The sequence below is a fragment of the Etheostoma cragini genome, chromosome 19, assembly GCF_013103735.1.
Source record: "Etheostoma cragini isolate CJK2018 chromosome 19, CSU_Ecrag_1.0, whole genome shotgun sequence".
NCBI lineage: Eukaryota > Metazoa > Chordata > Actinopteri > Perciformes > Percidae > Etheostoma > Etheostoma cragini.
The window spans coordinates 1,858,613-1,875,004 of NC_048425.1; the positions used below are offsets into that span (position 1 = coordinate 1,858,613).

The 16,392-nt window shown below is 42.9% G+C and overlaps 1 protein-coding gene across 1 annotated transcript in view; it reads right to left on the reverse strand.

Annotated features, from left to right (window-relative positions):
• col4a6 (collagen, type IV, alpha 6) overlaps positions 1-15,710 on the reverse strand; it is a 131,135-nt gene extending 115,425 nt beyond the window's left edge. The window contains exons 1-3 of the mRNA XM_034901115.1: positions 15,618-15,710; positions 15,310-15,422; positions 15,078-15,123 (exon numbers count right to left, since the gene is read on the reverse strand). Of these exons, the coding sequence (XP_034757006.1) occupies positions 15,078-15,123; positions 15,310-15,320 (57 nt within the window). The 5' untranslated portion in view covers positions 15,321-15,422; positions 15,618-15,710. The remainder of the gene's footprint in view (positions 1-15,077; positions 15,124-15,309; positions 15,423-15,617) is intronic.
• Between the last annotated feature and the right edge of the window lie 682 nt (positions 15,711-16,392).

Genomic DNA, 16,392 nt, shown 5'->3' on the forward strand with positions numbered 1-16,392 from the left:
ACACACACACACACACACACACACACACACACACACACACACACACACACACACACACACACACACACACAGTTGAAGCTGCTCTCTGGCCAGTGAGTGAGTGAGTGAGCTATTTTGGGAACAAGAGGAGCCGGCTAAATAAATATGAGAGGCAACTGCACTCTGTTGACAAACACGCTGACCCCGGCAACAGCGCCAAACCGGTACCAGACCTCCACCTCCCACTTCTCTCGCCACGGGAGTTGTTTAAAAGGTGGGGTAAAATCGAGACGATAGAGAAAGAGCCAACGTAAAGACAGCGGCCATGTTTTAGCGGCGCAGGTTGTCACAATGATCGTCTGTCCCCCCTCATTAGCGGTCTTTTGGGGCCACGGTGGGCAACGGGGAACAGAGCCAGCGGTCCAGCGCTCCAGCGGACCAGCAGACCAGAGGAGGCCCTCCACTCCGTAATGAGCAGAGTTAAAGCCGAGAGCACGAGGCGCAGGGCGCAGGGTGCAGGGTGCAGATGGAGGGAACAGTGCCAGGTAGTGCTAAGCCGCGAGGCCCTCCAGTCAGGGGGATACACGGAGCGCTGTGCCCGTTATTAACTGGCTAAATGGATGTTTTGAAGCTGCAGAAAACAACATAATGGGAGTGTGTGTAGCTGTGTAAATGTGTACATTTAGGACTCGTATACTACACTATTTATTACTGAACTAAAGCTGCATCCCCTTTTTTTTTTTTTTTGGGTGGCCGTTCAATCTATGCATTTTTTTGTCTGCTGTGTTACATTTTTTTATGTTTCATTTATACTATTTTGAGTTGAATTGTCAAATGCAAAACGCGTTTTACACGTAAGGATTTCTTTTTGACATATGAAATGTCAAACGTGATGTGAACTCACATGCAGGTACATGTGGTTTTTTGGGGGCTATCACATTTCACACGCAATTAAATCTGCATCTGTGATTGAAATCTGCGCTATAAAAACTTTACATGACTAAAGATGTTATACAAAGATGAAAACAGAGCTTCTTTTATTATTATTTACATATTTCTTTACACAGCTCTTTGAACAGTTAGATCTGACAGTGATTTAAAGGGGACCGGGCACAGAAACCTGATAACAAGAGCCCTTTGTTAAAGGGGACGTTACAGCGCTACACCTGCCAAAGGCTGTCTCACACCTGCTTACAGTCACACAGCCAGGTATGAGGAGACGCTGGGCCGAGAGCGCTGCCAGGGGCCAAGAGCTAGGGCATTTCATGGGTGCATGCCAGAGGACGGAGTGACCCAGTTTTTGAAAATATCCCCCACAAGGCCTTTAAACGCAGCCACTACTCCCTCGTAAACAGGATTCTGTATCAGTCTGGGAGTTCCTCTCATGGAGCCTGTTTGAAATACCTCTTCACATGAGGTTCAAATACAAGTCACCGGCTGCGAGACCGAGTCAAGGTTTTAGTTGAGGACGGAGATCTTCAACAGGGGGTTCGCAACCCTTAAGGGGTCCTCAGAGTTACTCCGGGGGAGGGGGGGCAGCCAAATGACTGTTTTTTGAAAGTTAAAATCTCTGAAAACATGTATGTTTAACATTGAAACATGATGTATACATATCCATTGATTCACCCAGTTTAATATGCAGCTATCCAAGGTATGTAGTAGGGGGTCCCAGCTCAGCTGAAGGGTATTTATCAACAGGATTTGAAGAGTTATATCTGTTTTACTGCTTTTTATATTTGTACTGTTCACTGTTATCTTCTTATTGTTGTTGTTTTTTTAGGTAGACAATTTTATACTCTGTCCAGGGACAACGGATGAAAAACAGGCTTTTGGCTAATTCTGGTGCATTTGCAGCAATGGTAATTAATGTACACCGTGCCTGTCAAATAAATAAATAAATAAATAAATCCATTAACCCAGTTCAATATGCAGCTCAACATATGTAGTAGGGGGTCCCAGCTCCGTCACTCTTTCAGCTAAAGGGTTAATTATATTTAATGTATACTCTCCCAATGGGGAAATTACAATTTTGCACTCTGTTGTTATTACACACTACACACAGGCCTGAACTACACACACCTACTCAGGTCCTACACGTCCACTAATGGAGAGAATTGTGACTACTGTACAGGCACCCTAAGCCATACTTGGGTTCGTACGGGGCCTTGACCCAGCGACCCCATCCCAACCCAACCCCCTACGGACTGAGCTACTGCCCCCACTTCAAAAAACATTGAGTTGAGGACCCCTTGGTTTAAGAGATGGAAAGTTACTTTACCACAAACCGATAAGGAGACAATCAAGTGATCAAAGCCTTATGCTAAAAGTTGGAACTGAAGAAGAGACTGACTGCTGCTCATCAGTCTTGTCCCAGATGATGAATAGAGCTGGTCAGGGTTCAGCTGCAGGGAGTGAGTGATCGCTTCACACTGAGCAACACCTGACTGACGTGGTATTATCACCTCTGGATAGGCCTAGAAGACCTACTGGATCCTACTGGAACATCTGTCTGATTTATGATTTAAGAAAGGTATGCTTGCAAGACCTCGCTAATCCACAAAGGTTAGTCAGTGTGAACATCTGACAGTAAATTCTCAAAAATGTAGTTGTAAAGTTTCAGTTTTAGTCACTGTCTGCACGGCAATTACCAGATAAACAATCTGAAGAATCTGCAAAACAAACCCTACGTTTCACCGTGTTAGGGCTGTCTTTAATCCCCATCCCTCCACTTTATAACCTTTGTCATGTCATGTCTTTGTTTGTCTGTCGGCAGGATAACAGAAAAACGACCCGTCTGAAGGACATGAACCTTGGTGAAAGGGTGTTGCACGGGCAACGTACAAACCCATTTAATTTAGAAGCAGATCTGAATCACTGTCACTTCCGAGGTGAGGCATTTGTGGTTCAATTATATTGTCAGAATAATTGGAAAAATGGGTTCATAACTGCTAAAATTCACCTGAACGCCCCCTTGAGTCAGAACATAAGCTGTGAGATACAGGGCTCGCCCTTCTGTTATCCTTTTATTGTCCATAAAGTAAGATAATAATCTTATTTAAATTGCAATTTGCAGGCAAAGAGCACAAGTTTATTTGAATTAAAATAAGGAGCAACCACAGGATAGAGGCTACTGTGAGAACAACAAAACGTTCTGATGTATAACAACAGTTGATGAAAGAAATCTAAAGGTGTGGCAAACAACCGTGCAAAACAGGAAGAAAGACATTAGGAGAATAACGTCAGGTGGTAGAGAGCAACAACATCTGTGCTGTTCACACAGGACGTCAGCTCTATAACAAAAGTTAAATATACAAGTTATTTCCATCAAAGATGTGTCTGCACATCCAAACAATAAGCTGTGGCCCGAGGCTGCGTTTTCCTCAAAGCAGTGGCATCATAAACGTTGGCATAAAAAAGGAAACTGGACAAATAACAGAAGCTCAGAGAGGAAAAGGAGGGAGGTGTGGATGAGGTAGTTACCTGTGCTGCCGGATTTACCTGGCTGGCACGGAGGACGGAGCGAAGGATGTGTGTGAGACAAAGAAAAGTGTTGGGGGGGGGGGGGGCAGTACGGAGGTAGGTATTTGTAATTACAGGGCCAGGCAGAGACACAGTGAGGCGGTAATAGCACACACTAACTCACACACATGTGATGTGCCAATGATAGTGTTCCTATCACAGTGGGATATTGGTGGGCTGGGGCCAGGGGTTTACCTCGTCCCGGGTACGGTAGTCTCGCTCTGCCAGACCATCAACACGCTGCCGAGCAGAGGAGGGTCAAGACACTGAAGGCCAGATTTACCAAGGTGCATGACATACCAATATGTAAATTGTGTCATGTGTTTCAGTAGGCTACACTTTGTTTGTTGTTGATACTTTAACTACCAGGTCCACGTCAGCTGTAAGGTGAAGTGTGCAGCATTCTACTTCAAGGCATTAATCCCTATGAGGAAAATGAAGTAATTTTTTTGTTTGTAATTTTATACTTTTTATTGATCCCCAATGGAGAAATTACAAGTACAACCCACACTCCGTACTTGGACATGAACCAGCAACCCTACGGTTCCCAACCCAACTCCCCACAGACTTAGTTACTGCCACCCCTAAGTTAACTATAAAGTAGACATAGTGGTCTCCATGAAATTTGCCGGACCATTCCCACGCTGCGGAGCGGAGGAAGGTCTAGCAAGTCGTAAAACTAGAGGAAAACGTGCTCTGGTTTATTGGCATTCACAATTGTCATTGGTGGCTCTAAGCTCCGCACAGAGTCGCTCAGATTGGACAGATAGTCCAGCTAGCTGTCTGGATTTACCCTGCAGAGATCTGAGGACCAGGTAACCAGAGTCCTCTGAAATCCACCAAAGGTTAGAACCACAAAGGAAATGAAAAGGTTTTTTTATCGTTTGGAGAGTTTTAGCCAAGCATTTCCCCCTTCACAACGCAGAGAGTTAAAGCTAATGCTGCCACGCTAAAGGTAAACTCAAACAGGATATAAGTGCTGTGCACACATTTGTTTTGGTTTGGTTTACATTAGCTGGCGGCCACGCAGACGTCAGGCTGCTACAAACAGGGCAAATATATCTGCACCTGCAGCTTTACTACCCAGAACAACGGCATTCATGTGGGCCAAAGAATGTAATCAACGTCTCGAATAAAGAACATTAGTGGTAATTAGAAAGCCACTCTGAAACTGTCACACACACACACACACACACACACACACACACACACACAGGGGCGGCTTCAGACCACCACCACAGTAAACTGACAAACAAAAAAAGATGTGTTGCCTCTGCACGGGCACGCATGGTAATTGCAGTGGAAAATGTTTGACTTAAAGGGCAGATGCTGGTGTCTAATGCCAAAGTAATGATGTTGCATGGGGGGGGGGCATCCATGCAAGGCGGGAATTGTACCTGTCAGGACTTCTAAGCTATCAGGGTGGTGGCGGGGAGGGGGGGATTGCTAAGTTGACATGGTTTATGTTTTAAAATCAACATTAACACAACCTGTATTATATGTTTTGTCCTTTTTATTGTCTGCTATGTTGTTTTATTCTTGTCCTTGATGTGAAGCTCTTTGGATCCCCGCTGGTTGCTGCAAAGCGCTACAGTGGACAAATTAATGTGGGGCGTGGTGGCAAATTAATGTGGGCGTAGTGGATATGACCCATGCATGTGTGGGAGACCAGGGTTCGATTCAGTTAAGACACTTAACCCCTAGTTGCTCTGGAGGCGTACGACCTCTGACACACATAGCAATCGTGAGTTGCTTTGGGGAAAAGCTTCAGCTAAAGGACATGTAATGTAATGTCGATTGATTGAACATGAGCTATAAAAGGTTTCTGTTAGATGATGAAACTTCACACTAAAAAACGTGAAGGCCTTGACTGAAGCTGTGTCCGTCATACGAAGACGCTGAAACACCTTGTACAGCTGAGAGTGTTGTCTGACATCACACAGTTGTTTAATCCTTTGTTAATACTGATTACCGCAGCTTCCTGTTGCCATATTTATCCACATCTAACACAAAGAAGAGGGACATTTGACACCATTGTCCCCTTTTCCTATCACCATATCAACAACGTGTCGTTGACGGGATCGTAAACTGCTCATCAGATCTCGGCAGGGTTCATCCAGACAGATGGGTAAAATCATGACTAAATATCGTCACGTACACACAGTACAATGTAAAAGAAGCAGTGGACAGCTTATGATGTTTCAGTGTCTCGCTCAGGGCGACGAGCGACGAGTTTGAAAGGGACAAGATATACAAAAATAAGCAACACAAAGGAAGCAGGAAAGACAAGACATTCAGACGAGAAAACCCAACAAGTGGGGCGAAGGAGATGTGAAGTCTAATCCTTGTGAAGTGCAAACAGCCCCGAGGGGAGTGATGGCATTAAGGAGAAAGGACAGGGCACGTCCAACAAGCCAAGACGTCTCTCCCACCGAGCGTCCCGCCAGCCAAACACTGCCCCACCTCAGCTCTCTCTGACAGGCACAGACCTACCCCCCCCGGGCCTGGCACACAGATCAGAGGGGGAAAGTAACCAATTACAATCACATCCGTTACTGAGTTTAAAAACTTATGTAAACCAAACAGGTCTCCGACGTCGTTCGGCGCCGTTGCTTTGGCAAAGTATCTGTCAGCTTTGTGCCAAAATCAAATCGCAAAAAGCAGTAATTTCATTTAATAAGTGTTTTAAATAAAAATAAGATATTGAATAAGTATAAATATCAAAATGTGTATCCCCCCTGTTGTTAAAAAGTTATAAAGTAGCTTCAACTTTTTGCTTTTACATTTCATTCTTATGTCTGTAGTTTAACTTGTACTTAAGTAAAAGATCATCAAAGTACTTTTACTTAACCCTCATGTTGTCCTCGGGCCAAACTGAACTGTTTCCTATATCAATGTTCTTTTTAATTCCCCAAAATAACATGACTTGACATAACATCGACATAACATGACTCTCATTCAATTTTATAGCATATGAAAAAGTGTTTTTGAAATAGTATAGAGTAAAAGTTGACATATTACAGTTTGTTATTATCCACTAACTCTAAATAATTCCTAATTTCTGCTTTTCTAATTCAAACATTAGGTATAATTTCCTATAAGTGAGGTTTATTGACCATAAATTGCAAAAAATAACTTTGAAACTGAAGTCAATAAGTTGGTGTTACTTAGAGTTGAACATTGAAAAAAACGTCGAAAGTGTTGAAAAAAGGGACAAATGTAAGAAAAAGCAAAAAAACATTGATAAAAAGCATCAACAGAGGTGATGATTTTCAATTTTGATGTGAAGACAAAACAAGAGTTAATCATAATAAGTAGATTTCTGTAGTTTGTAGTGTTTTTTTTTTTGCTCGTTTTCCTTTCACGCGAGGCGGAAAAGCAAATACAAAGTGCGACAAACATATCTGGAGAGCGCGGCGGTGGAATGATAAGCCGACGCCGCGGCCGAGAGCCTCCCCCCCCACTGCTTTTGTGCTCCGACGACCTCTGACCCCTGGAGTTCACCGCGACCGATCGGGGGACAAACTGACAGCGTGTGCTTTGTCAATAGACAAGGGGGGGGGGGAGTGGCGGTGCCAAGCACTCTGCAGATGAAGGGGGGATGATGGCGGTGTCATGTGTTGCCACAACCTTTTAAACTGGCTCAACACAAACCAATATATTAGATGACTTCAACACCCAAATTCCAGTTTTTACCAACGCTTAACGGCTGCCAAAACTCACAACACCTTCAGGGCCATATCAGCTGCTAAGACACACAAATAAAGTCGTGATGCAACACACACATAGAGCGGAAAATAACAGATCTAATCAAAATGTTAGCAGCCATTGAAGAGGAGCAACAACCGAGTCAGATATCAGATTGATAACACGGAGTGAATTTAAATTGTCCTCATCAATCATCAACCAGAGTTCATTCCAGGGAATGCACGGAAAGATGGATGCAAAAGCATGACAGGTGGAATTTCTTTTAGGAGGATTGCGCAACGCTAACACATTTACCAAGTAAAAAAAAGGAAAATATCACCAGGTGCAATCTGTCAACAGCTCCACCAACGCACCTTCCTCACTCTGTTGTTTTGGGACGTTTCAACAAATGCTTTTTAGGACAGGAGCATCGCAGCGATTGCGTGACATTCCTCCGAACTATAAACCTGGCCCATGCAAAGTTCTTTGTATCCGGAATAAGTATCCCTAAGGTCATTGTCTTTGGATGGAAAGCTCATAATTCTAGCCAAACATTTGTACTTTGTCTCTTTTCTCTCTCCCTTTTTCAGTATTTTTAGTCATTTTGTTTCTTCTCATGACTCAGGTCATGGAAAAAAGAAATCAGCATTCAACATGGAAAACATTTCTCAGTTGCAGCAGAAGTGCTATTCTGGCGTTTAAAAGGGCAAAAAACCTTCCAGACAACGTGAAAAAGCCACTTTTCAGGAGAGATAAAACTTCCAACGAGTCCTGTGATGTGTTCAGGTACTCGCCTGAACGTCTCTTTCTACACACTTGATCTTTGGTTCCACACATCAGTCTCCTCTGAATCACGATTAGCTTTATTTATCTACCCCTGCTGTGGCATTTAAAGTTATGTGTCCTCTTGGAAATTGTTTTTGGGAGGGTATTTCCTCCAAAAACAACCTTTACCCCACCTGCACCAACAACACACACATACACAGAGACATATGGGATTTTATGGGGTCGGGAAACATGCACAAACGCATGGAAGCACCACACAGGTAGCAGAGTCTTAACTGTGGGCGTGGGAGAGGACTAGCAGGGGCTTTTCAACGGTACGTTAAACCTGCTATGTGGGGTTTATAGGCTCCCTAATGCACTTACTGACAAAGTATGTTCCTCTGATGAAACTACAGAGAGAGAGAGAGAGAGAGAGAGAAAAGTGGGGGGGACCGGAGGGGGGTGGCGGGGAAGGAAAAGGGATATTCCAGCTTTGAAAACACGCAAATAACTTATAGGTCTATGCTGAGAGAGTGAGCGGGAAAGAGAGTTTGAGTGCACAAAGTGGCACAGAAGGTGGATTAAAGGTGGTGAAAGAAGTAAAAGGGAGAGATGAAATGACTTAAAGGGAAAGAGACATTTGCATCCCAACTCCCCCAGACACACAACATGCACCACAAACACATGAAGGTACACATCGGCCATTATAAATGCCGATACCAATACTTCGGGAAACGCCTAATATCGGCCCGCCGATATATCGGTCGGGCTCTAATGGTAACCTTCACATATTTAAAACCAAGAGCGAAGGACTAATAAAGTAGGCGTAAATCGGTTTGACATGTCTGTCCACACCTTAATTATGTGGTTTTGGTGCTTGAACACCTTCTTTTCCTCTCATACAGAAGAAAAGGAAACGTGTAATCAATGTTTGCACGTGATGAATCAGGAGCCGTAGACCATGGGCTTAGGACTAACCTGCAGACCCCCAGGACTGCCACTAACCATAGGTTTCACTCTCAGTTAATCACATTGATTTATCAATCAATCAGCTGTTTGACATTTAAGCCACTGGAAGCAGTAAACATTTGGCTATTTTGCCTGAAAAATGACAAAAGTTGATTGATTGATTTTCACTAGAGTTGAAGATTGTTCAGAGCTCCTGAATCCAGAGCATTTAAAGTGTTGAAAAAGAGGGAGATAAGGGATAAGAAGGGTGAAGAGGTTGTCGGGGGGGGGGGACCACCACCCCAAAATCAAACCACAAATCAACTTGTAATGGATTGTCTGACCTGTGGAAGCGGTGAAGGGCAAAAAGTGATAGGAAGAGGGGGTGTGAGGGGGTAATGACTGGGTTGGGGAGGGAGGGAGGGAGGGCAGAAGGGAAAGGAAGGAGGAGGTGGGGGACCCCAATCATGCAGTGATCAGTCGCCTCACTTAGCGTTTGTGGAATGTTCCAGGCTATAGCACCTGCAGGGAGTAGGAGAAATCCTGACAAGTCCTGCCAAGCTCTGGAGGAATTCAAGAGAGGGAGGAGGGAGGAGAGGAGAGGAGAGGAGAGGAGAGGAGAGGAGAGGAGAGGGGGAGTTAATGGATGACCCAGCACCGTTTGACAGTGTGCACGTCTTCAGCTGCATTTTTGCACCAAAACCAGCTCTCTAACATTAGCTCATCACTTAAGAAGATCCAACTTTTTCTGCAACAATCTGAATTTAAATGCATCTGAGCAGCTTCATCACATCGGTGTATCTCCGAGAATCCCCAAGTGTCACTTTGCTGCACGGTTAGGAAACCAAATATTCCAAAAATTACAAGAAAAGTATCCAGCTATGCTCAGAAGTCGCTCCCACGCTTGTGTTGTTTGACCGATCCACAGACGCATTTTATGTACCTCATACACTCATTCATATTATTATAATTTTTTTAATATGAATACTTCACCTTTGGTTTTGGGAAATTATGACGACAACTTTTTTTAAATCTTCCCTGACAGTTATTGTAATGCTTGCTTGATGATCATAATGATGAATTGGACACCTCAGGGAAGTCTCAAAAGTCTGCTAATTGATCATCATGTCACACAAACATAAATGGAAACAAGTGGGCATGCAAAACAGTCAGAAAAATAGATCAAACGGGGATAACGTCTACCTGCCAAAGGAGGACAAAAGTTTCTATTTGTGCCATGAACTACAGACAAACAACATATCCAAGGGTGTCAACCTTAAAACCCTCATTCGTCACCAGAGTAAAGTGACCAGATTTCTCAGACACAATCCGGGGACATTTTCAGCTCAGAAGCGTATAAACCTCCAAAACACCTCATGTTTTTATTTTTATAAAACCTAAGACGGGGACACTAAACCTAAAGCTGTCCTCATTAGGGGCTGAGCCCTCATTTAGTATCGGATACAATAAAAACTATTGAGGAAAGATCTTCCTTTGACATCGGTCTAGTTTTAAACGAGATCGCTGCAATCGGCAGCAGAAAAACAAGCAATAATGTAAGTGAATAGGATAATTGTCCAGCTTGTATTTACATTCATAAAAGTGCTTCTTTTGCTGCTGACAGACACAGATTCATATTCTAAGTGTCTGACAACATTTTAGAAAGTATTTCTCAGGAGGTTGACCTTTCTGTTGAAGATTAAGATCCTGTTTTAAAACATAAAAGTCTGCAAAATTGCGTAAACCCCACCAGACTCCATTTAAATTAGCAGTTATTTTAGCATTGTAAAATACGGCTTTCTAAAACCTCTCTGAGCAGCGCTGGCTCTGGCTGTCTTGAGGCTGCGGGTGTTGGTTGTGCGACTATCGGCTACATTTGGTCAATGTTTTCTTTCTTTCGTTCCATTTTCGGGTCGGTCAGTCACAGTGAAAACCGGGGACATTTCCGGGGACAGATCCAACCGGTGACAAGTCACCAAAACCAAGGTACTGTCCCCGGAAACCGGGGACGTCTGGTCACCCTACACCAGAGTGAGATTAAACAGTTCTGTACAAATGTGTACAACCCATCTATCTTGCATTGAGTACATTTTCTAACCGTCCAGGTACTACAGTACAGAATCACTCGCTCCAACCTTTGACTCCGTCCTCTCCTTCCCGTCATGCCTCCTCCCCTCTCCTCACCATTCCTCCTCACCCGGGTGTGATGTTTTCCCTGTGCCAACAGCTGCGTCAACCCCTCCACACACTTCTGGCTCTCGTTGGATGTTCACTGAAACATCATTTTCAACAAAAAAAGGACTGAGTGGGTACTCAGCCACACATTAAAATAATCCATCAATATAACAACCAGGCTAAAAATAAAAAAGTGAGATACCTAAAAGAACTGCTGCGGTTTGAGGTTTGATTGATATTGATAAAAAATAAAGCTAAGTAGTCCAAAAGATACACATTTTCCAAACGTAGCCTACTATAGGGCAATGTGGCTCAATAAACTGGTAGCACAGCAGCTTGTAGCCTGAGAAGCATCAACTCAGTCGGTTTTAGCATCAGAATTAGTAGTTCTGACAAGCTAAACAATGCTAACACGCTTCTCCAAAGAAAACACATAATTCCAAATTTTCTGTGGTTAATATGGCTCCATAAACTTCTGTGCATGTGCTTTTGTGCACTTACCTCCCGGTAGCACTTGAAGCTTAGAAGAGACACTTCAAGTAGTCTGGCATCACAAGTAGCTAGCAAACTCACAAACTAAACAATGCTAACACATCTCTCCTAGCCACTCCCGAAGCTGGGCTGGATGGTGTTTTTTGCCTCCAAGGTTGCTTTCCAGGCAGCTAACCCTAACCTTAACCCTAAAACATAACCATTGCCGCGCTGCCTGGAAGGAGATGTTGGGGGCAAAAAGTCACCAAACACCCAAAGCTAGCTTCTTCTTGACATGCTATCTAACTGGTAAACAGATGCTATGGTTAGCTAGCTACCAAGCTAAGCACAAAACTCGACTGTTTTTTAACCAAAACAGAAGAGTTGCAACATGTTTCTTCCAATGTCCAACAACAAAAATGCAATGACATCTGGCTTACGTTTTTCAGTCAATATATTTTTGACATTTTTAACTTGCTGTCCCACCAACTTCCAATAGTGACAACTAAAGCATATGTATTAATGCTTTTAAATGGTATATAACTGTATGTTTTACAGTATTGTTCCAATGTTAGCTACTGCTAAGTGCTAATGCTGTTTTGTTGCAAGACAACAGTAATGTGTGCACGCCTTGGACCAAAGTCCTTGGAAAACAGTAACTTTAATACAAAATAATCACAGTTTACACGTTCACCAAATTCATTCCTGTGTGAAGCACATTTCAAGAGATACAACTTCTGTGTAACATGCTCTAGCAAATCCGCTGTTGTTTACAGTGATAACCCCTAATACAGTCAATCCAGCCCAAAACACATTCTATAACTCTGTGTTGGACCACTGCCTCACCACGGAGATGCCCAAAAAGACACTGTTACCAAGGTTACAGCCCAGACCACCCAATGATCATCTGTCAGTCACTCAACACACACACACACACACGTATCTATCCGCTCAGCCACCCCCACACACACACACACACATACACAACACAAAACAACAGGGAGGTGGGAAGTGGGCGGAGGAGTCAATTCAAAGTCAATGCAGCTCCATCAGATGATTCCTATTGAGACGCAGGAAGCTTTTTGCTGCTGATTCGCTTTTATGTTTCCCCATTAGCGTCTTTGTCACCGCCAACGACAACGCCGGCTAGCAGATGGTTGAGGGTTTGAGTCCCTGATGAGGTTCCTCAAAGGTGAACTTTTGCAGCACGTGCCCAAAACGTTGTGAAGTTATGACATCATGAGCAGAAGTTGAATGTGAATGAGAGAGAAGAGCCCATACCCCACAAAGCTTCAACAATACGTGTCCTTGGTTGGTTCCCAAATGCTTACTGAGTGTTGTTAAAAGAAAAGGCGATGTAACACAGTGGTAAACATGCCCCTGTCCTAACTGTTTTGAAACGTGTTGCAGGCATCAAATTCAAAATGAGTGAATATTTGCTAAAAGTTTGAACATTGAACAATGTACAATGTATTGTAAGTTTGAACAATGTGTTGTCTTTGTAGTTTATTCAATTGATTATAGATTGAAAATGATTTGCAAATCACGGTAATCTGTTATTATTTACGTTTTACACAACGTCCCAAATTCATTGGAGTTGGGGTTTGTACATTTACTCCTTCAAGTGCAATTTCTACTTGAGTATTATGTTTATATGCAACTTTATATAGCTTTCTACACCAGATATTGCTTTTTTTCTTCCATTTCATTTACTTTACAGCCTAAGTACTAGTTACGTTGTATACTTTTACGTGTAAAAACCAACTTAAATATGAAAATAGGATGCATTAGTATAGATTTAACTACCAACTAATATATAAAGTTGCTAAAATGAACTAAACAGGCTAATGCGTACATATTGTTTCAATGAGAAAACATAAAACTTGACTGCATAATGAGTAGCCTACTTTTACTTAAGATACTTTAGGCACATTCTGCTGGATACATCTTTACTTTCACCTAAACCCAATTTAAAAATGACTTTTTTGTCATTTTTGTGTTGAAATGTTGCTACTGTCTTTGTCAAAGCATATTTTACCCGCTGAAGAATTTATAAATGTGAGATTTTATTGAGCAGGGGAGAGATGGATGGGCAAAGAATGGGTAAAATTGAAGTTTTGGGAGCTTTCCCCCCAACATCATGGAAATAATGCACAGATGTCATGAGAGACATACAGTAGCTAACATTTTGGATCCTCTTCCACCAAAAGCCCAACTAACAAGAAAGAAGCCATGTTGCCTCCTGTCAGTGTGAATGGCCCCATCAAACAGCACTGCAGCTCTTTCTTATTCTAATGAGGGAGGAATCGCTGTAGTGCTGCTGTAGTGCTCTCCTCTTCACAACTGAACCTCAGGCATATCTACCCTTGTCATCACTGATGGCCAGTGTGTGTCTCAATTAACTACTAAAAACAATGTAACCCCACTCTTCTGTAGAATTTACACACTGTATGTGTGCTGTATGTATGTCCAATCATTCATACCAGTGTGTCCTAAACCTGTTCAGAAGAAGGACCACTTATCCAATGAAGAAGAAAAAAACTCATGGACCACCCAACTGCCCAAAATATCCCCCAAAAACAAAAGTTTTCTCCTCAGTTTTCTACAAGCAGCTCGATTCCTCCGGTCAGTCGACAGTAAATCGTAAACTTTATTCATCTGTATTTCCTTCAAATGTCACATTGATCGTTTGGGTTATTATGACAGATTGTCTTAAGATGTGAGATGATGTCAGACTTCAAGCTTTTTAAAGTCTTTTCAGAGTTTTCTGTTGTATGAATGAGGAAAATTCATTGCAGCCCCAAATATGCTGATGCATAAGATCAAATATAAAAGCTTTAAAGGATGCACAAAGACAGAAGTAATGCCCGTTTGCTTGCACTGTCTCGCTGCTGCAGATGTGTCCCTGCAGCTGTAGGAAGTCTTAGAGGTGTGGCTTGGAAAGAAGTTGCCCCAATAATCTTCCTCATTTAAATATTCATCAGCGAGGCGGGGTTGGAATTGCAAATGACTCTGAGCGGGCCCACTCAAATATGAACTGCTTTTTTTATCAGTCCCTCAGGCTGAGACACCCAGTTTAAAGACATCCAGAGAGAGTTATGTACGTTGGCATATCAATATTCTACAAAAGGCTGATAACAAACACTGCAAATCCCTGACTGATGTGTCCTTAAAGAGTTGTAGAGTGACTGAAAAAGTGTTCAGAAACGTGTCTTTTCATGCTGAAGACACCCACAACGTGACGCGTGGAGGACTAACATGTTGGAGACCTGTGCAGAGGGCACGTCTCTGACATGGACAACAAGTCACGCTGGACACATAATGCAACAATCTGTGCTAAATTATCTCTTTACAAGTGGCTTTGGTGTTCACATTAGGACAGCTGAGACATTTCCGTGCAATACTTCCATGAAAAGTGTCTTCTGCTGCATTTGAATGGAGCGTAAAGTCATCGTGTTGCATGTGCGCTGTAAATAAACCGAGTGGAGAGCCACTTCACCTGGAGGAGTGTAAAATAAGCAAATGGGACTTACTCCGTGCGCAGATCCCACGGCCCAGGCGACTGCTATCACACAAATCCTGCCAGAGAAATACACGTGTTAGTTATTTTTGTAATGTTTTCAGTGATTGTAGCCTCAGTTCCGCCGGAGCTCGGCTCATCTCGCTACGGGAGCCGCGACCAACGCCGCGGTTGCTTGCACAGGCGAACATTAGAAATACGAAATAGGTTTGGAGCGTGATCTCTAAGAGAGGGAAATAACTTACAGGAGTTTCATTTTGATGGGACTGGCAGAGGGGGAACCGCAGCTCCAGACTAGATCCCCTTGTCTTCACCAACAAGGCACTTCAAACGCGCTCATCGACGGCTCCAAAAAACCCTGTCATCCACCCGGAGACAGACACAGAAAGAGAGAGAGAGAGAGAGATAAAGTAGTCCCACTGCGCCGAACACAACCCATATTTATACACACGTACACACACACACAGCTTCACGGATTAAACCAAAACCTGCATGTAAAACCTCTCTTTCCGTGGGTGATTTCTGTGGTAAAATGAGAGCTTTTCCAACTCACCAAAGTTGCAGCGGTGAAGTCGCTGCTGCGCTCTCCGCGTTGTTGCGCTTCAACTCAGCCAGCGCACCACAGCAGCAGGGGGAGGAGGGGCCAACACATGTCACTCATGCCTCCATACCTTTTGGCTACAAGGAGCTTTTACCCAAGCACACAGAGCCGGGACCTCTTCAAACTGCATGGTGCAGCAAAGGAGACACGGCCATCCGGAGACGGTTTTATTTGGTTTTAATCCATGCAAAAAAAACAAAATATATAAGGAAAATGACACTATTAAAGACATTATAAAGACCTTAATGTCTGTGATACTCAATTATGAAACAGGCATGAAGATTGTATTAAAGGAATCCCCCATAATATCAATGTATGTCCACTTATCACGTCCCTAAATACGTTTTCTTAAGAATGACTGTAGTTTATGTGACTTTATGATACTTTATGTAATATTAGCCTCCATACAACCAATATATTGGTCATATTAGATTATATACTAAACAGTGCACTTAATTTAATCTCCTGGGGTTGCATGATATTTCTGTTGTGCGCCACACATTTGCAGTTAACTAACAAATTGTTTTTCTGTCAATTAAAAAAGGATCCCATAAATATATTACAGGATCGTTACAGCTCGGCACTATATTTATACCCATAGTGACATCAAATTAAAATCCTAGTTTAAATACCTGAGTCCTGAGCTGCTGCTCTAAACATGGTGCAGACACAGAGTTATTCAAGTTGCAAACAGGCCTCTTTTAGCTCTTGAATGTTCTATTTGAGC